The sequence below is a fragment of the Mya arenaria genome, chromosome 16 (genome assembly GCF_026914265.1).
Source record: "Mya arenaria isolate MELC-2E11 chromosome 16, ASM2691426v1".
Lineage (NCBI taxonomy): Eukaryota > Metazoa > Mollusca > Bivalvia > Myida > Myidae > Mya > Mya arenaria.
Window position 1 is genome coordinate 12,246,570 of NC_069137.1, and position 22,266 is coordinate 12,268,835.

The window sequence follows — 22,266 nt, forward strand, 5'->3', positions numbered from 1 at the left end:
TTCCCAAATAAACAAGACCACACTCTCGCGCAACATCGTGGCAACGATGCTGATAAATATAAGTTGCAAAAGCTTGTTTCACATTCGTTGTAAAATAAATAAGTTTAAACTAAACTATTGTCTGTTTTACTGCAAACTCACATTGATCCAGTAAATTATCAAGCACAATAGGAGTTTGATGACACTTTCAGTCTTTCTGAACCTCCGTTCACTAAAAAAAACATTGCAAACCGAACAAAGACTTAACACATCATTTATATTATTCCAATCATTTGCCGACCAAATCAAATAACTCATAATTGCAATAGACATGGAAATTGGTACACAGATCAGTCAAACGTAACACAGGCGATTTTCAGGATTTTATTTTACATATTAATCTTAAATCGTCCTGACGTCCTGACGAGTAATAATTCAAAAGGAAATAAACGAAAATAACGACGATCTTGATAAGCACATACTTGATTTGTAATTGAACAACTACATTTAACGTTATCGTAAATACGCAGTTACAATCAAATTCTTATCGGTCTTGTTTAAATCTTATAGCAGGTGGAATACGGAGGACACCTATCCTGCAATACATCAGCACTTAATTTAGTTACATCGTAGCTTGTACAGAACAAGCGGTGGACAAGCCACCTGAACTGTACTCGGGACAGGATGCCTGGCGACCCAAAGCCCACAGGAAATGTGGGGGTACGTTGCTGTTTAATTCTTTTCTTGAAAAATTACTTGAAGCAAAAGTTGACAAAACTGATAGTTATAAATAATTAATATTGTTTCATTTGTAAGTTAATTATGTTTGATTTATTGTACTTCTATAACGCGTCAAGATGTGAAACAAGCAATGGAGCACTTCAACTGAATTCGAATTTGTGTAATGTGTTGTTTATAGAGTGTGTTACCTTTTCAGTGGTTCGGAATATGCGATCGCATTAATTCAAAACAAGTAGCTGTTATTTGTATAATAACAACAGTCATCCAAACGGTTGCGTTCCTAGTTCTGATAATAGCATTGGCTGCTGTCAGTACATCTTTAACAAAACCTCAAGAAACCTTAACATGCATTCCTTGCGACGAAATGAAGTCCAACGCTAACACAAACCTAGGCCCAGAAGCTGCTGGTCGTCTTGCTATCAAACAAAGATACGATGGAATGTGTTGTGGACCAGTTGAATGCATTACTCAGATATTGTTTCAAATGGTAAATCAAGTGCCCAGTTTATTTAAGCAAATCAAATACTTCTGACCAAAGCACATGTCTTTATCAGGTGTTTCTATGCTACAAAAGATAACAATAATACTTTCAAATTCAATAAAGATAATGCATTTAAACACAACAAATTTGATGTCCAACGTAACACGGACATTCTCGTCCAATACTGTTGCAAACCCTATGTTTTATCGAAAATTGTATAAAAAATTCTTGCACATCAAAACTGCTACACTGATCTTAAAATTTAATTTAAAAATAATTTTGCCAAGTTTTCAATTAAACATAGTAGGGATTTAATTAACGATCACTAGTAGTTTACTTGACTCGTCTTCAATCTCAAACTCTGACATATATACTAGTTTGTTTATATGTATCTTATCTGACAAACTTTATATTACTCTTCAGGAAATGGCAGCTCAGTATCACTACGGCAGTTCTGGTCAAAGTAAGTATAAGTCAAGTTTATTTGCCAATGAATGCAATAGGGATCCATAAAAAATAAATGCATCGCTTATAAAGTTAATAACTGGTGTATGAAAATTTCTCATATCCATCAAGTACACATATTGTAATTGTATCATAATACAGGTCTCATTGACATAGCAGAAGAATATGCTGCCTGTGAAAGAGTTACAAACGACATGCAGCCCATTGCTAAAGCAGTTGGAATTGTGGAGTTCAAACCTAGCGACATTGTAGATGGTAAGAACATTTAACAGTTTGTATTATATCGTTTGATATGTGTATCGATACAACATATTTTTTTGTAAATATTATTCTGATTCAAGGTCATCAGAAGGTCCTGTGGAGTAAAAACCGTGGAACCTTTTACGCAAAAAACTTCAACCATTTGGAACTCGAAGGCGAAATATTTATCCGGCAGCCTGGCTACTACATCGTTTCTTCTCAGCTGAATCTTCGGCAACGAAATGAGACGTGCCCACTGAAATATAAAACCAGACCAACACTTTTCATTCATCATGTTGATCTCCTTTCCAACACATACGGAACGACTGGTGTCCTAATACAAACCATGAAATCAATTGAAAGAAATTGTGGTTATTTTACAAGTTTCCTGTCAGCGGTTTTCAAGCTGAATAAATATGACAGGCTCTCTGTGTCTGTATCCAATCCTGAATTGTTAGACATTGAAAATAACAACGATCATTTCCTGGTTTATTACACGTATGATCTGCCATACTGAAATAAGATTCAATTACGTTTGATTTCAACATTGACATTGATTAGCAGTGTCTATTTTTTTATTTAAACTGCAACCTAACGCTCCCATAATAATAACATTAATACTTATACTAGCAATAGTAATAAAGCAAGTATGTACCACTAGTGAACAAAATAAAACTGAATCATTTTGTGTTTGGCTAAAGTAATACACTAGTATGTCATCATGTGTATTTTATAGCTTGAAAAGGTATTGAATGAAGTTATATCATGAATATACAGTATACAATTCAGGACATTTTTGACAAATATATTGTGTTTTTGAAGTTAATTGGGATGTACGACAGTCAATTGATTTGCATTTCGTCAATATATATACATATATATATAAACATATCCCATTGCCGCATTTTAAGTAAGAATTGTATCTGTCCAACATATATATATATATCATATTGTCTTAAGAAGATCGTGCGTTAAAAAGCAGCTAATTTCAAGGAAACATTCGTGCTACCAGCGCATGTTCTTGATTTATTTATTAAATTGCATTATTATACTGGATGTTGTTACAAGTAATAACAGCATCCGGTATAAGTTTGCAAATCCGGTTTACTTGCAAACTTAGTTTTTTTATTATCTTAGATATCAACTTCAAAAGCGACACATAGAAAGTTTGTCCATTAAATTAGAAATATTTTAAGTAAAATTAAAAAAAAAGTTTTAAGAAATATGAAAATTTTAATTCCAAAATTGATTTCTCCCGTTGGCCACCAATTGGATTTTAGGTCCCCCGCGGGGTTTTGGCAAACTCCAATTGGAGAATTTTCCATATGAGCCGAAACGGGGGAAAAAATCAGCAATTTGAAAAAAATCAAATATTACAATTTGGAACAGAAAATTACATTTCTATTTATGTTTTGAGTACTAGTTATTAACTTTATTAAAATCTAAAAAAAATTATGAAAAGGCAAAAACTAAAACAAATACGTTGTTACATGCACGTTTTAAGAATGCAAAGTTGTATTGGCGATTATTAAAAGAATCTTCTGGTGTTAACTCACCTCAAAATATTTCTTTAAATTCTTTCACGGATTATTTTAAAGCGATTAACAATCCAGATGACAGGTTTTTTCAGGCGGATGAAGATGTCATATATTTTAATGAAGCAATTTTAGATAGCGAAATGAAGATTATGTTTAATGAATTGGATGTACCTTTCACTGTCGAAGATATTAGCAGAAATATCAAAAATTTAAATCTTGGTCGTAGTGCAGGCCCAGATAAAGTAATAAATGAGTTTTTGTATTATGGAAAAGACACATTTTCACCGGTTTTATCATTATTGTTCAACAAACTTTTAAAATTAGGCCATTTTCCTGAATTATGGAGCGATGGGTATTTAGTTCCTATTCATAAAAAGGGTAGCCTATCGGATGTTAAAATTTTTAGAGGTATTACATTGTTGAGTGTATTAGGCAAAGTATTTACACGATGTATAAATGAACGTTTGGCAATGTGGGCCGAAACTAATTACATATATGTTGAAGCTCAAGCAGGTTTTCGCTCCAAAATGGGAACAACTGACAATATATTTGTCTTGCATAGTTTGATAAATCAGGTTTTAAATATGAATGAACAACTGTATTGTTTATTTGTGGATTACTCTAAAGCCTTTGACTATTTGGTTAGGCCGAATATATGGTTTAAATTATATAAATTAGGCCTAAGAGGGAAATTGTTTAGTGTTATAAAAGGCATATATAACAGTGTTAAAACACAAGTTAAACTTCATGGTGAAACTGGTGAAATGTTTGAAAGTTTTCTCGGTGTCCGGCAAGGGGAGTGTTTGAGCCCTTTTATATTTTCTATGTATCTTAATGATTTAGAAGACGAGTTGTTTTTAAATGGAGCCAAAGGTATTGATCTAAGCATGGTTAAACTCTTTTTATTGATGTATGCAGATGACATCGTAATTTTTGCAAAGACCAGTGTTGAAATGCAAACTAATCTTAACATTTTAGAAAACTACTGTAGAAGATGGAAGCTTTCTGTAAATAGAGATAAGACTAAAATTGTTGTTTTCAGAAAAGGCGGTAGATTAGCACAAAATATTCATTTTCATTATGGTGATTCAGAAATTGAAATTGTACCAAAATATTGTTATTTGGGAATTGTGTTTACGTCTGGAGGCTCGTTTATTGAATGCATGAAAACATTGTCAGGAAAAGCAAATAAGGCAATTTTTAAAATGAAGAAATACCTTCAAGGCTTTGTTAACATATCGACTGAACATGTTTTAGATTTATTTGATAAACTAGTTAAGCCTATTTTATTCTATGGATTTGAAGTTTGGGGATTTTCCCGTGCGAACAACGTAGAAAGAATACATACTATGTTTTGCAAGAATTTACTTGGTGTTAAAACTTCTACACAAAACGATTTTATATATGGAGACCTAGGCAGGAGTGATTTTTATTCGATGAGATTAACAGTTATATTGAAATATTGGTTTAAGATATTACACTGTAGTGAACGAAAATACATAAGTATTATATATAAAAGCATGTTAATTGAAATTGAAAATAATCCTGGTAAAAACAACTGGGCGGTTATGGTGAAAAACATGTTATGCACATTCGGTTTTCAAGACGTTTGGATTGCACAGGGTGTTGGTAACAATAATAATTTTCTTAGCATATTTAAACGTCGAGATAAGGATACTTTTATTCAAACTTGGTATAGCAGATTAGAAAACTCAACTAGAGCAACTTTTTATAAAGTATTCGCAAATTTTGAAATGCAGTCATATCTTAACCAAGTCAATATTCAGAAGTATAGAATAGCACTTACAAAATTACGTTCGTCTTCACACCGGCTCGGTATTGAGACTGGTCGATGGAGAAGAAGGGCAGAAGAGCAGAACGGTTATGCGCTACGTGTAATAAGTTAGAAGATGAATATCACTTCTTATTTGAATGCATATTGTATAATGATATACGATGTAAATATATCAAGCGTTACTATAGAGAAAGACCAAGTATGTTCAAAACTATTCAGTTGTTAAAATCCAACAACGCAAATGTTGTGAGGAAATTAGCTGTATTTATCTTTAATGCTTTTGAAATAAGAAAGACACACACCCTAATCCAGGACAATTAAGGGAGACCTAAATTGTTGTTGATGTTTTCTTCTTTTTCGTAATGCTGCTCGACCAAGATATTTAACCAGTTTCATCAAAATCTTTATTCACTATTAAGGTTATAAACATTATATTATTATCATATTGGTATGCTGAATACAGTGTTGTCTTATGATCTGTCCATTTGTTTAAGAATTTCATTGATTTTATTTATTTTTCTTAATTTCGATCATGGGCCATTTGCTCGTAATTAAATATGTATATACAAGCGGAAGTATTCACTATAATGGGTATACAACAGAGAAAATATTTCAAAGTTAATGTACTTAGAAAAGTATATTGAATCATACAGATACAGTTGTTAACATTGCGATATAGATAAACCTATTTATAAATAATTAAATATGCTTCGCCATACATGTATACATAAGCTATTGTATTATGTTATGTAATAATTTGATCAAGGGTCATATTGGCCTATTTCAAATATGTAGTGTGTTGTATGTTGCTTTTGAATAAACTTTCTTCTTCTTCTTCTTAAAGGTGCACTTTTTAATCATATTTAATAACAGGCAATCATTGAAGTAATGGGTCATACATTTAATGTTTTATTTATCATATTTCAATAAGATGGTTGTTCAGTTCTAAATCGATTTTATTATATTAATACCGTATCACATTTCTTATACTCAATTTTATTAAAATATGTAAAGCGAAAAAATATTATTTTTTTTTTGCATTTTGTTGCAAAATCATAATATTTCGGCAATAAGGAGCTTACACTAAAACATGTTTTAAAATCGTTCATCAAACGTCATTAACCACCAACTGTCGTTTTGAACTAAAGCCGATTAGATGATTGTTAACGACCAGATAAAAACGAACATTAACAAACCATATAAAACAAATTCTACCAAAACCAACAACATTGGACATCTACCTCGCTTAGGGGCCTCATTTATATTATGCGAAGAAACTGCTTTTTGCTGAACATAGGCTATACATTGTCACTCCTATTGTTTATCCATTTTTCTTTCGTTCATAACGTAGATGCTCTCGTATGAATATTGACAACATATAGGATAATTTAAGCGTTCGTGCGTGTGCTTGTGTGCGTGTGCTTGTGTGCGTGTGCGCGTACGTTCGCGCGCGTGTGTGCGTGTTTGCGTGTGCGTGTGTGTGTGTGTCTGTGCTTGCGTTCTTCGTTATCAACTGAAAATCGTATAAATCTTATTTACAGATCACACTAACTTTGATGAATTCGGAAGTGAATATTTGAATGTATTTGATACAGTTTAATGCCTGATAAAATAAACCGTAATATTATATATTTGTGATCTGACAAATATAAAAAAAATTGTTTTCAGTTATGCCTTGATCGTCTACAAATAAACTAAAAATCTACACATCAATGAAAATAAGGTTTTACCTCAATGTCATTTGTTAAAACAATTATTGAACATCTCCTTTGAACGAGTTTTTAAACATTTTAAACAAAACACAGCATACAGAAAGAGTCACATTTTTAACAAGACTATCTTACAGTACATGCACAGATATAGATAGCATCATGTTCATCTTAACGCCTTCCAAGCGTTGATTTTGGTCCAGTCATTGAACATAAGACAAAACAACAGCAATATAAAAATCAATCCACATCAGGCTAACGTCAACAATCGTTGAATCCTAGTCATTGTCTTTAGAATGTGAAAATACATTACTGAGACTAGACCGCTTACGGAGGTTGATTTTTATATTTTTACCCTTTTTAGAAATCAGTCTCAGGAATACTGACAGCATCAGTTGAAACGCTGGCTTAAACTTATGGATGTTTGTATTTCCATCGCTGACTGACACAATCAAATATTGTAATACATGGGATGTATATTGATATTGGTACACAGATAGGTCAAATGTATCATAGGCCATGTTTATGATTTTCTTTTACAAAAAGTAGATAACATGTCAAATCATCATTAAAAGCTAATCGAACGGCATTCACGATTCTGATTAATACATATGAATCTCTCATTGTACAATTACATGAAGCATTGACTATAGTACGCCATTATAGTTTAACTCATTATCGGATCAGTATTGTTTTACTCCTTATGCAGGTTGAACACAGAGGACTCTAATTCTGCCAGATATCAGCAAAGATTTCAGTTACATCCTAGAGCATACACACCAAGCAGGGAACCATCTGCACAAACTGAATTCAGGGCATGATTTCTAACGGTTACAAGCCAACAAAAAATAAGAGTGTAAGTTTCATTAGATATAGTTGAAATGTTGTGTTTCGGTTGTTTTTATACTAATACAAATTATCTAAAAAAATAAAAACTCGACAAAGATGATGATTAAAAGTAATTACTATTGATTCATATGTACATTAATTATGTTTAATGTATTGTTCTGCTATAACACGTCAAGATGTAATATGAAACAAACAATGGAACTCACCGACTGAATTATGTTTGTTCAATATCTTCTTTACAGAGTTTTCAGGGGTCCGGTAAATGCAACTGCAGTCGTTCGAAACAAGTCGCTGTTATTTGTATACTATGGAACGTCGTCGTAACGCTTTCGTTCCTAGTTCTGATAATAGCCTCGGTCGTTGTAAGAACATCTTTAAAACCTCAAAGCAGCTTACCATGGATTCCTTGTGACAAAATGAAGTCCAATACCAACACAAACCAAGGCCCACAACCTGCTGGTCGTTGTGTTATCAAACAAAGAGAGGATGGGATGTGTTGTGGACCTGCCGAAAGCTAATTCAGATGATGTTTCAAATAGTAAGTCAAGAAATGCATTACTTTGCATATCAAATATTTTTAACAAAAGCAATGGCACACTCAGATTTTATTTATCTACTTATAAATAACTAAGTTTCTTTAAACGGTAAAAACACGATGCATATAAAGACAACAAATATTATGTGAAAGATATCATAGTTATTTTCGTCAATGGCAATAGCAAACTCAATGCGTGGTTAATGTTTCGTCAAAAACTCTTGGAAAATCACATGAACATCTAACCTGCTTCAATATTGACAAAGGGTTTGCTTCAGCTTGTCATTTGGACTTTTAAAAACATAAAATGTCAATACTTAAGCTCAATTCAAGATAAAATTAGTAAGGATTTTATTAAGGATGAATAGTATTTTGTTTTGACTTGTGTGAAACCCTAAACACATACAAATACACTAGATTTTTCATAAGGGTGTATCTTGTTTGGCCCTTTAGGAAATGGAAGTTCAGTATCACCACAGCAGCTCAAGTCAAAGTAATTAAAAGTTAATATGTTGTACCGTTTTGTCTGTCAGAGATTCAAACGCGGTTCTCTAAACAGTGAATTGATTTGGAATTTAGTACATTATAAGTGTATGAACATTTTTTATCATGTCCACTTTACCTTTTTAATGAGATTGTTATATTATACAGGTCTAATTGACTTGGCAGAAGTTTATGCTGACTGTGAAAGAGAAACACACGACAAGCAGCCCATTGCTAAAGTTGTTGGAATTGTGGTGTTCAAACCTAGCGACATTGTAGATGGTAAGAACAGTAATCATTTTATATTATATATCATATCGTTAGATATGTATATCTACAGCTGATATTAGTTTTCATCTTATTCCGATTTCAGGTCATCACAAGATCCTGTGGAACAAAAACGGTCGAACCTTTTACACAAAACACTGCGTCCACTTGGAACTTGAAGGTGAAATATTCGTCCGACAACCTGGATATTACATGGTTTCCTCGAAGCTTAATCTTCGTCGACGAAAGGAGACCCGCCCATGGAAACATGAAACCAGAGCAACGATTTTCAGTCATCATGTTGATCTTCTTTCACACAAATATGGAACGACTGGCGTCCTGATGCAAACTGAAAAATCAATTGAAGGAAATGCTGTTTATACTACAAGTTTCCTGTCAGCGGTTTTCAAGCTGAACAAATATGACAGGCTCTCTGTATCTGTATCCAATCCTGAATTGTTAGACATTGACAATTACAATGATCATTTCCTGGTTTATTACACTTATGATCTGCCATACTGAAATAAAATTCAATTACGTTTGATTTCAACATTGACATTGATTATCAGTGTCTAATTATTTTGTATAAGCTGCAACCTAGCGATCCCATAATAATAACGTAAAAAATTATAATAGCAATAATAATAAAGCGAGTATTCACCATTCGTGATAAAAAAACTGAATCGTCTCCTGTTTCACTTAAGTAATAAACTAGTATGTCATAATGTGTATGTTAACGCTTGAAAATGTATTTAAAGAAATGTTATCATGAATGTAAAGTAGAATACAATTTCAGACAATTTTTGACAGATACATTGTGTACGAAGTTAGTTGGTGTGTACGACAGTATTCATTTGATTAGCATTTTCAATATTCATACAACTATATAAACATATGGCGTATTTTAAGTGTGAGATGTATCTGTCCCACACATCTATCTTATTGGCTCACGAAGAGTTTGCCTAATTGGGCAGTTTAGCGTTATACAGCTAATTTCAAGGAAACACCCGTGCTACCACTGCATATTCTTGATTTTTTTTTAATTATGCATTATAATGTTGTATGTTGATACAGGTTATGCTCATTACTGTTTAATGTCACTCGTTTTCGTTTAAATACTATATGTAAAAATTAAGTACAACTCTACGTTGTGTAACACAATCACGATTTGCATATTTGTGTTGCATTATGTTCGTTTACCCTCGTATCTGCTTACTTATTTAGTCACCATCTTTTATGCTTAATTGATTCATAAAGTCATAGAGCATTGGTTCTTGTTGGTTTTTGTTCTTTTTTTTTTTCTTTTATAAAATCATACTTTTAATAAATAACTTCTGGTTTATAACCATTTAACGCTTTATAATCATAAAAAATGAATATAGTATTAAACTCACAATTTTCTGACATTATTGTTTATTGTGTTTGCTTAGTGAATTGATCGCTTGTTTTTTTTTTATTATATTTATTTGATTGCTTGACTTTTTGTTTATGTCAATGTTTCTTTTTAGACGTGATAAATAAATAAAATCAGAAATCCGTACCAGGATAATTCAAATCTTCAAATCCCCTTAAGCTCTATTTCAATAAGAACAAAAGTAATTCATACGGTTGTTCCAAATTTAACTATCATAACACAACCCAGTTTGATTTTTAAATCGAAGAAAATAACCCTTACCTTTATAAAAGGCTAACGTTGCTTAAAAAAATGATTTTTGTCACCTGGTTGTCATTTGTCCTTAAGGCAAAGAGTTATACACCCTAATTTAGGTCAAATTACACTATCTGATAATACTTGTCATAATGTCCATAATAATGGTTAAAATTGCTGAGCTTCAAGAATTTGATATAATATGCCTCATAGATACGTAGTGAGATGATACTGCAAATCCTGACAATTTACACTTTGCCCTTTCATCCCATCTAGAAGAGACAGCCAAGTGGCATTCTAGTAAGTGTTCTAAATATGTACATTGGACAATATAAAGCATGTAGAGGCAGCGCCTTAAAACATATCAATATTTATGTGAAAACACAATAAAAGACTTAGTGGATATTTGGCGATGGTTTCGTTACAAAAGAGTAAACCAATTCTTGACTTACTTGTTTTGTTTCGAACGAGAACTCCGATAAGATTGTTAATCATATAAGGGTTTTCGTGCATAGTGCATGGAAATAATATATCCCTGGTTAGAGCTACCATGGTTCTCTAACGTGCACTAGTGTTTAGCACTGACATATGGAACGCCCGTCCCTCCAGAAGACGAAATGTATATTTTTAGTTGAACGGCGGGGAATCAAACCTACGATTGGCAGTGAAGCGTGTCCCCACTAGACCACGGTTCTGCCACAAAAATAGATTCAGCTCTAGATGTGCTTTAATATCACCTCAAACACATTGAGACACGTTTTTAACTAGAATAGATGGTTAGACCTGCTGATATTATTTTGGCAGTGGCATTTTATATTTTTCCTCAGCCACAGTCACACGATGACTTAAGGTTACAACGACATGATAATATTACCTATTTATGTCAGTAATGAATACAAAATCGTTACTGTAGTCCTAAAGACACTGTGGACATAGTATTGTAGCACTTAACTTTCGAACTAATCAATTTTTGTAAGTGTACGAATTCGTGACAAAGCAAATCAAAATCCGAAAAGTTGTGGTGTAATTCAATATTTACAGTGAGATACTTTTTCAATGAATACATGCAAAACATATGATACCCTGATCAGATCATAAAGGTATACGTTTTATTTACATTCATGGCTTATGGGATGATATTTTGTTTGCATAAAACCCAACAGCTTTAGGCCGTGGTGCATCAATAAGACAGCTTGAAGTGCATTGCAAGCTATTTCTACCTTAAAAGTTAAAATCAAGAGATTAATATGCGTCGAGTGCTGTGCTTTACTTGACAACTTCAATATTAGAGCAACCTATTCAATGTTTTATCAGTAATGTTCTGATGTATTATCAGCAAAAAAGTGATTGATATGTTTACGATGTATTTACAATGTTCAAGGTGACGTTTAAACTCGGCTCACAGATATCCATGTAATCCAGTATTTACCTTTTGCAATGACGTTTAAAGTGTTATTTAAAAAAGATAAAACGAATAATGCTTCATTGGAAATCAAAGTAACACACCACTTTACTTTTTAAATGTATTTCTGTTGATTGATTGTTGATAGCTCGGTAAACCTCGTTTCCGTAAAACACCCTACGGGTCGGGATGAACTTATCGTACACTCTCGGCCATGCAAGATACTTATAGTCCTCAATTGTCTGGTATTGGTACCGCAATTGTCCCCGTATCGCGTTAAATACGTAATAGTGCATTAATGATAACTTATACTTATGTTTTTCCAGTGGTCAGTTTGCTATGATTAAAAAATACATCTACTTGTCTTCCAAGCATCTTTAAAGCGCCAAAAGAGACTTACTGACAAGTTATGTTGTTGTCTTCATAGAGATCTCTTTTGTTGCCGATGTTTTCTTAATTTGTTTTTACAAAATATCTAGCATTGTTATCATACCAAATAGTTCACCTGTTGGAAAACATAGCCTATGTGAGTGTTTGTTCTACAAACCAATGCTACTCTCCTTGTCCAAGTATTGACATGCACAATTTCAATGATTGAATGCATACGCTAGCGACTGTTAACATTATTGTACTTTTCATTGATGTCAATGAGCAGTATAAAATTTTCAGAAACAACTATATTTTGGACGTAGTCTGTGCTGCTACCAGAATGTGTGATTGTTTTGAATGTGCATCAATAAATGTTGAAGTTTAATTGCCCGTGTAAGTATTTCTTTTATAACACTGTGGTTGCAAATTAGTGGCCCCTCAAAACGAAAGTAAATTGTAGATAGGCATTCATTAAGTACTAGGCTTATTCATTAATATATTTTACTTTCGCGGGGGTCATTCGATTCACACAATCTGTGTAACGTTTCACGTTGACAATGTAAAAGCTAATGCGATTGTGTTCTAAGTCAGCTATGTGATACGAAATCTTTTCATGATAAAATGCCTCCGTCACTACGCTCACTCCGCCATTATTATCATTAATAATTGGTTTTATGTCATCTTGTCATAACTTTAATCAACGTGTAAAACGTGATATATTTTAGAAAATAAGTTTCATTTTTAATGTAATATCTCATCTTCTACATTACAACAACATTTTAACACCTACAGTTATTACAGTATTATTGTCGGCATCAATTAAACTAGTGTTCTCAGTGATCAAATTAAACAATGGACCATATAAGTGTGCGAATTCATGAATCAGCGCAAAACATGTTCGCCATGCAAACGTTTCTTTAAAATTGAATATTAATACAGAGCGACAATTTACATCAAACAGGTTGAAGAATTATGTAAGACAAATCAGATAAAATATCAAATCATGTGTCTTGTAATGATATGATTTCCGCATAAGGCGATTGGATTATCGCTATTAAAATCTTATAGCGGATATAATTTAAGAGATAATAATTTTATTTTAACGTCCATTTTTTGACCTCATGACAGAAATGTAGGGTCATGTGATGGAAGTAATAACGCTGAGACTAGTTACAAAACAAATCGAGACTAGAAACTTTCAAGGGTAAATATGTTTACAAACTAATTGTGATATTACCACGGTATACTCTGCATTGCTTCCATATATGTTTCTAACATTTTTAGTCGACAGTTGTAATGAAAAACATATGATGTAGCTTTGTAAAAATAGATTTCATTTAGAACAACAAAATATGTTGCGTTTTTGTCGACGGTATCTCGCTTTGAGAGTTTAATTAATTGTTTAATCACTTAGTGATCAAACATTTTGAAATTTGGAGGCGGGAATAAGCGTACTTCTTCAGATAATTAAATATTATGGAAAATGTACGCAGAACGCCATTTCATTGCAAGTATTGCATTTTGTTTTAGCGCCTCTGTAAACACCTACCATTTAAATTTATAGTTATGATAAATAAATATGTCAACATAGCGTTTTTTTATAATGATCGCCTTAAAGTTATGTCATATTTGTGAATCGTTTTATATGGAACACCAGAACATTCTTATATTGTGACATCTTATACTATTATGTCGAAATGAAACTTGCATGTAATCATGTCTAACTGACATGGTACTATGTCTAATTGACATGTTATTATGTATAACCAACATATTATTATGTCTTACTGGCATGTACTATGTCGGACCAACATGTTATTATGTCTTATTGACATGATATTTTGTCAAATAGACATTGTAGTTTGTCTAATTAACATGGTATATAGTCTAATTGACATGGTATTTTGTCTAATTGACATTGTTTATTGTCCAATTGGCATGGCATGTTGTCCAATTGACATGGTTTTTTGTCTAATTGACATGGTATTTTGTCTAGTTAACATGACATTTTGTCTAATTGACATGGTATTTTGTCCAATTGACGTGCATTTGCATTGCAATGAAAACGATTTCGAACCTTAAAGTATAAAGCGCGGGATTAGAATGCGTCGAGTGATGCACTTCAGTTGACATTTTCGATATGAGAGCAACTTGTTAAATGTTTAGGCAGTAATGTTCTAACCTGAAGCATGATATATGATTTATATTTCCACATCGATGTTATCCCAGCAGGAAAGTTTTTGATTTATTCTCATTGTAATTAAAATGTCCAAGAGGACGTTTAAACCCGGCTGAAAAATATCCTGTTATTCAACATTAATCTTGTGAAAAAACGTGTCAGCTGAGATAGTTAAATCAGTTTCTGTTACATTCTAAATCAAGATTGCACACCACCGTATTTGTGACATGTTTGCTGTTTGTTGTGTTTTTCGTTGCAAATCGGGTAGATATCATTTCTATACTTTAAATCATCATATTGTCCGACAATACTCACCTGATCTCGACTTATGTGCAATAATAAAATCAGTTTCCGTTGGTTCTTCGTGCATTCCAGGTCATTTCGTGATGACCTATTTGATACCAGTACGAAGCACGTAGTATCCAATTATCGTCTGTAGCCAAGTGGTTATTGTACCAGACTTCAAATACGTTGTCAACATGTGACCAGTTTAAAAATCTTTTAAACAACCTTTGGTTTGTTTTGTATTCATCAATTCAATTCAATACTGTATTGCTTCATACAATCCCGATAAATAACTGATAATAATTCAATAATGGATAATGCACACATCATACGGATTTAAAAAATAAACACACATTATCTAATTATTAATCATTTAACAATAATGTGGTATACGTAAATCTGTACATGTAGATAGATCTATGTGAACAAAGTATTGTTGAATGATTAAGTATGATCCACATATACAAGGTGTCCGATGTAACACATACATCAACAAAAAGAAACCAAATTTAGTCGTTCTCTTGATAAGCAATATTCGTAATATTAGTATTACTAAAATCTCTTTTATCATAACCTCTAGAAAAAGATCGTGCCTTGGATTTAATGATATTAATATAATGGGTACGTGATTTTGGTACGTTATACAGTGATTAGAACCCCGTACCATGTCCATTGTAAGCTGCGATCGGTACACCTCGACCACTCTGCAATTACCTTTATGTGATAATTGTGGATACATTGATTTGATTATCAAATGACATCTAAAACGCTACGTACGTCTGTATTATAACGAAATGGATATCATGTTTGCCAAAATGAAAAAGCAAAACTATTATCCTAAGTGTTATTGTGTGAGTTTTAACTGAATATAAGATCTTGGCTCCACGGGCGCTGAATTAAGATCTCGTCCATCTTTAAAGAGCAAAATCACTATACAACTCTAAGTACAGCCCTATATATCAGTACCTACATGGTGCGCAAGCCAAATTCTTAAGTTCCGATGCACGATATCATTGCGTAATGTAGCCTAAATGTAAATGGAAATTAAGTTGATAAGAAGCGTTGTGTATTAAAGTTCGACATTGAAGTTTTACATCGGAACTAGACACTTTTAAAGTATTTTGTCATGTGAGTCTCTCGTTGAAAGTTTGATAACATGTGATCTGCGTGCCATTGTAAGTGCTTACTTACTGCGATTGTTCTTTTTCTATCTTGTTTTATTGGTAAGTCTTATATTTGCTGTCAAAATAGGTTTATTCTTAGTTTTGAAGAAAGCTATCAAACCAATTTGATATTTAAATCGAAGTACAAATCCCTAACCTTCATATGATAATAAATTCACATGTGACCTGCAACCACCAATGATCATCTCATCTATATTTACTTCCTTCCTCTGCTTCTGTATTTCATCATCCACGGTCCCACATGTTCAGCTTAGCCCGGAGTATTATTTACTATCGAACAATATCATGGTAGTCTAGTATTGTGTTAATTTTGTTTTGGTTGTAATTATTTGACATTAAAATGCATAATATGAATCCCTTAAAGTAAATATTACACATATTTCTAGAATGTTGTTAAAAACAGTAAATATTACACATAGTTCTAAAATTTTGTTTAAAACAGTAAATATTACACATATTTCTAGAATGTTTTTAAAAACAGTAAATATTACACATAGTTCTAAAATGTTGTTTAAAACAGTAAATATTACACATATTTCTAAAATGTTGTTTAAAACAGTAAACATCACACATATTTCTATTCAGTTGTAGCTTTCCATAATGCTTACAGTGTTGATAATATTGTCCATAACATTGATGAAAAATCAGTTCTTTAATTGTACACATTTACCGAAAAAAAAACAGAGTTGGCAACTGCTGTTGGAAAATATTCAAATATTGATAATCGGAAATGTATCTTAAACATTTAATGTGAATCAACACATATATCACAGCTTTCAGATTTACTGCTGGAGATAACTCATTTTGCACACATTGCATATGGGAGTTTTGGTTGACCCCCTTTATTTATGTTTACAATTATATTCAACAATTTTTCGAGGGATAAGTGTGACTCGGTTGAAAATGAACGTCGCCACTCACGTTTAAACTAGACCGAGCAAAGTAAACAAGTAGAAATGCAGTTTAAGACATTACCCAGTATTGCCAGGGTGAATAGTAAAAACAACAATTTGAAATATTGTATTTATTGTTAAAAGAGTGAGTATAAGTACTCTGAACTAGTAAAATCATCAATATTTCCATGATCAGTTAATGGCCGTAAAACAACATGTATTTATTATGATAGATTGGTGTATATGAAGGCTGTCTGTTTTGGTCTGTGATGTTTTTTGTAAGGTATATAAGGCTTAGCAATTTTTTGCCTCCAAACATTTTTGGTTTTTGGTTCGCCTATCGTAGAATTATTCTGTTCAATAAACATTCAAACTGACCTTCATATTGTACGTAAAACAATCGATAATGCATCCACAAACAAGAAAAAGCCTTTATAATATTCTGTTTTGGAAATCGATGTCGGCTGTTAATATTCTGACGAAGTGATACAATAAACGCTTTGATGAATTTATCAATTTGATAAGCTCGGTTGCAAACACCTTCCATATATATATATGTGTAAACTTTAGGTCATAAACAGTGAATATATAACAGTATACTTGTTTAAGGAAAATATTGAAGGCAGTGTACAGAGTGTATGTAAGACGGAAGATCTTCGCTACAGCACCTTGCACTGTTTAAGATTCTTTGTCCTGAAATGTGTCACAAATAACGAGCATGTATCGTACAAGTGCTGAACAGTTTTGTCGAAAGCCTGCTTTTAACGGCTAAACAAAATAGTTGTGTTCCCGATTTGCCGTCTGATCCTTATTTTTGCCCACTCTCACAATTTGTGTTATTGTTACCGGATATATTCTGATGACATCATCTCATTTAGGTTATATATTCTATCTTTCAAATGCTTGAAGGTTTTAGTAAATGCACCGAGTGACATGGTGCACCCGTATATTGCTTTGTAAAGTAAAAACGGAATTTACAGCTTTTGTTCAGAGGCAGACTAGAACTGATAAGCTCCATACTCTGCGCATGATATTAAAAAACGCATTAACATTTTGTATGGTCATCTTCGAGAGTGGTCTAGTGGTGAGGTTTGTGAGTAAGAACCTCTCCAGGGGGGACGTTCTCTTCGCCTCTCAGAAAGGACACCAGTAATAAAAATAACATCTATCAGAGAAACGAGCTCGATAGTGATTAACATCATCTTACCACTGCCTTCACAATCCACTATAAACTATTTAGAGTGTTCGATGACTGGTTGGCACATATCCTTTACCAGCGGTTGTTTATTTCCATGTTAATATTTTATTTGTTTTCTTTCGATGACAACAAACAATTATCCTAAATGGACTGTTAATAAGCTTAATCCGATCCGGCGAAGCATTTCAGACTTAACGATAGAAGCTTCTTTAAAACTACACAACGATCGCACTAAGTTGTTTTCATTTTTTCACAAGGGCCTATTATAAGTGTAGGAATTCACTACTTGGCTTAGTTATATCCGGCACGTTCAAGTTGAAGTTAATATTTATATTGAGCAACACTTGCAATTAATACACGTAAGATGATACTATGATATAAAAACAATATGTGTTTACAATCTTGTCTTATGTGATGACAAGTGGCTCTCATATCTAAGTTATCAACTAAATCACAGCATAAATATTATACCATATATTATTATATTATAGTATATTTAAGTATATAATGATCAAATATATAGTATTAAATGAGTCGCCCTACTCATTTCAACTTAAAAGAAAAACTGTTAAACACAGTACACAAACGCATAAGAAAAGTCTATAGCAAACAAAATATAGATACAACTTGCGACATAACAATAATGGTTATAAGGAATAATGCTACAAACAAGAGTGATTGTAATTTAACTAGAATTGAATGTATCAAGATCAATTTAAATACGATGGTAAAGCATGGCAAAAGATATTCGCAATTCCTAATAATAATAAAACAAAAGGATCCCTAACCCTAAAATATTGGATAAATAATTTATATTACACGCGTAATAAACTATATCTAGCCAGTACTTCATCTGAAAACATCACACTGAAAACAATGCATAACCTTAAACCCGTTAAAAACAGTTTTCTAAATGTTGAATTGAAGTGTTATTTATATTAAAATGGAAATACAATTACAGCTTTCATTAAGACCGAAACACCAGAAGGAGCTAAACAATTATTTCTTTAATCTTTAAACTACCTTTAATTATTTCAAATGTTAAATTGATTTGCAAATATCATGTTAATTGTTTAATTATCGAAATGAATCATTTTCAATTAATTAATATTTTACAAAGTCTTCCTAAGCTAGTTTTATACAGAATTTTGTTTTAGAAATTTATCATCGACCTATGCATGAATACAGTTAGTCCTTAAAAATTTAAATCAACTAGAATGACCCTTTTGTCTTGACTTCAAACAGAAGGTTTAGTTTGTTCACATCTGGTTAGAGAAAATGTAAGACTAAGTTCATATTAGCATTTCAAGGCTCTTGTTTTTTTAAAGTTTTTATCTTTACTTTTTCACATTTTAACCCCCAGTATAATCAAAAAGGCATTGATGACATTAACAAACATGCAGCCCAACTGAAAGTAAATTCTAAAATTTAGCAAGGAAAAAGTCAAAACCAAATTTGCATTTCATGTGACTTCCTAAAAGCCCCAGTACGTTTAAGTAGTGTCGACTTATCAACGAATATTTATATAGAAATTATTTCTCTTGACTATCTCAAAATACTTAAACCCACAGGATAATAAAATAAATGCATTTGTCTCAATTACAATTAACGTTAAACAGGACCGAAAGCAGATTCGAAATATAGTGCCAATATAGCATAGTAGTAGTCACTTCAGTGTTACTGTTGCACACGTTTATGTTTAATAGAGCATTGTGTGGACAACAGGGTTTTATTTTATCTCATATTATCTGAGATTTTATCATAGTTTTAGATGCGTTTATTTCTCCATTTTTTAACCCTTAAATATTCTAAGCCTTTAAAAAAAAAATCATGTCAAATTTCACAAGTATCAGCAGAGCTTAATACACACTAGTTTTTAGTTTTATGTGTTATCCAACGTACATAATGACTGTCACATTTCTAGCTGGTAATAAATCAACAAATACCATGTATGTTTGTAATTGGGCATTTATTGTAATGCCATAACATATATACATCAATTGTCTACAAAGATACAAAAGGTTGATTTCTTATCTGGCAGTAAAATCCGCCAAAAGGAACGCTGCCATTTACATGCATTAGGTTTTAAAGCCGTAAGTTGTTATGATAATGTAACCCGTGCATGCAAGTCGACCAAGCACCAATTTTTTCATCAAGATCATTTAAACATGTATATGTGAAAACAATTTTAAAAATAACATTTAATTTTATGCAAAAAAACTCAAAACTCCAACCTTGAGGTTTATTATGTACATATCATAATCAATGGATTTAGGTTATACACACAGTCATATTTAATATATGCTTATATAGAATAATCTGGAGTACTGTTTGCAACACATTGTTCTGTTATGTCTTTATTATGTTCAAAGCAGTCTAAAGCACCTGTATCTCTTTCATTTTCAATTTGTAATATTTAGTGTTCTCAAAATGAACGAGCTGCCGACAAAAATAGACGGTACAAATAGCAATTTGTTTTGTTGAAATTATGAAAAAGTGAATTAGTAGAATCTGGTCGATTAATTTACTTTTTGAGACGGTTCAACTGAAAATTATTGAGAAGCCTTGATATTCAATTCAAAACACAAACACTCGTTCTGTGGTATGTTGGTTAATAAATGTGCTTTTGGACGTATTAAAGTATCGTTTTTGACAAATAGGAAGAATTCCAGAAGTTGACAAAAAGCAAAAGCCCTTATGACAATGAACAAAAGTGTACACTCTACCCTCACGCACATATAAACAATACAAACAAAAAGCACGCATCGTGTTTTATTACTCGATAAATGATGGGATAATGCATTGCGCAACTCACGACCTGATTTAGAACAATCTAGGCCTTAATGTTTATGCTTGGTTTACAAAAAGATATATTGCTATGATGTTTGACATGTGATTCGTTTTTTCTTAATCTAAGTGTTCACTCTTTCGTGTTGTGTTTCAATGCGAGACAACTCTTTTTCCATGCAAAACCGTCTCAATCCGAACCATCTCTTATTCCAAGCAAACCGTCTCAATGGGAGAAACCTTTCAAATTTGGCCTATTTTTATTTCTAAACATAAAATCAACGAGTCTAGCCGCCATAATACAGCAAAATACCATATGAAAATACTATTTAAGGAATTTCGATTATTCTTCCAGCACATCAGTACCGTATTTAGGATAAACTGTAAAGGGAAACTACTATTGTTTTACGGTTTGAGGTTTCGGGTGAAGTACAGACCCTTACCTATTCAGTTAAATTCTTAGAGAAATCGTTATCTATCGGAAAAAATAAATAGAGTTAAGATTGTTTAGTTCCTAGACGATGGGTGGGGTACAAACATATTTTAGCAAGTACTTTAAGACTCCAATACAATCTTTTGAGTTGAATAACAAACGTAGAAGAACATTTCGTATTCCAGACCTAAGATAGTACATATAGATGATAACACAGAAAATGGACATGTGTTGAACAAAAGTCCCTATCTAACATTATCTACACAAATTTAACGAAAGAAGCGTATTGTACCAATTACCATCAATTTCTTAGGGAAAGAAAGGCTATTATTGGGTACAGATTTAAGTTATTTTACCTGTGAGCAGAATTTTAACAAAAGTAAAATCGCGCATGTCGCGCCCTTCAGCATTTGAACCCTTTCAGCGCTTTTTGTTGTTCGTGACGATGATAATAGTTCGTTAAGTTTTAGTTCTCCCTCTCCAACCTGTCCTTCTTTACATTTTTGGCTACTTGGGTTGTGCGTTTGTGTCCATTGTAAGGTATTATATGTACAAAATAAGCTCATAATTTATTAGGCCCTTGTAATAATATAATGTTATTAATTAGGTGATTTCATATTGGCCTAGTTATTTGTCCGAGGTTAGCTGTATTTGCCTGAGCCCGTTTTGGTTAAAAACATTTTATAACTTACCTTTAGTTCACATTGAAGCCGTATTTACCTCTTATTCATTCATGGTGTCTGGTTTTCTAGACTTGACTTTTCCGATTTTGACATGCATCCTTATAGTGACATTGCACAAACTTA

The 22,266-nt window shown here is 32.4% G+C and overlaps 1 protein-coding gene across 1 annotated transcript; it reads left to right on the forward strand.

Annotated features, from left to right (window-relative positions):
* The first annotated feature begins 567 nt into the window (after window positions 1-567).
* Window positions 568-2,842, forward strand: LOC128221144 (uncharacterized). The gene is made up of 5 exons (XM_052929600.1): window positions 568-699; window positions 917-1,207; window positions 1,625-1,664; window positions 1,808-1,921; window positions 2,008-2,842. Exons 1-5 carry the CDS (start codon window positions 664-666, stop codon window positions 2,421-2,423), a joined length of 897 nt encoding a protein of 298 aa, XP_052785560.1. The 5' UTR covers window positions 568-663; the 3' UTR covers window positions 2,424-2,842.
* Window positions 2,843-22,266: the final 19,424 nt, after the last annotated feature.

What these genes read in the sequence shown, in the direction of transcription:
- LOC128221144 (XM_052929600.1), top strand. Translation starts at nt 664, where the DNA reads ATGCCTGGCGACCCAAAGCCCACAGGAAATGTGGGG. An exon ending in AGCCCACAGGAAATGTGGGG is followed by an intron (nt 700 to 916) that starts GTACGTTGCTGT and finishes TTACCTTTTCAG; the next exon opens with TGGTTCGGAATATGCGATCG. An exon ending in CTACGGCAGTTCTGGTCAAA is followed by an intron (nt 1,665 to 1,807) that starts GTAAGTATAAGT and finishes ATCATAATACAG; the next exon opens with GTCTCATTGACATAGCAGAA.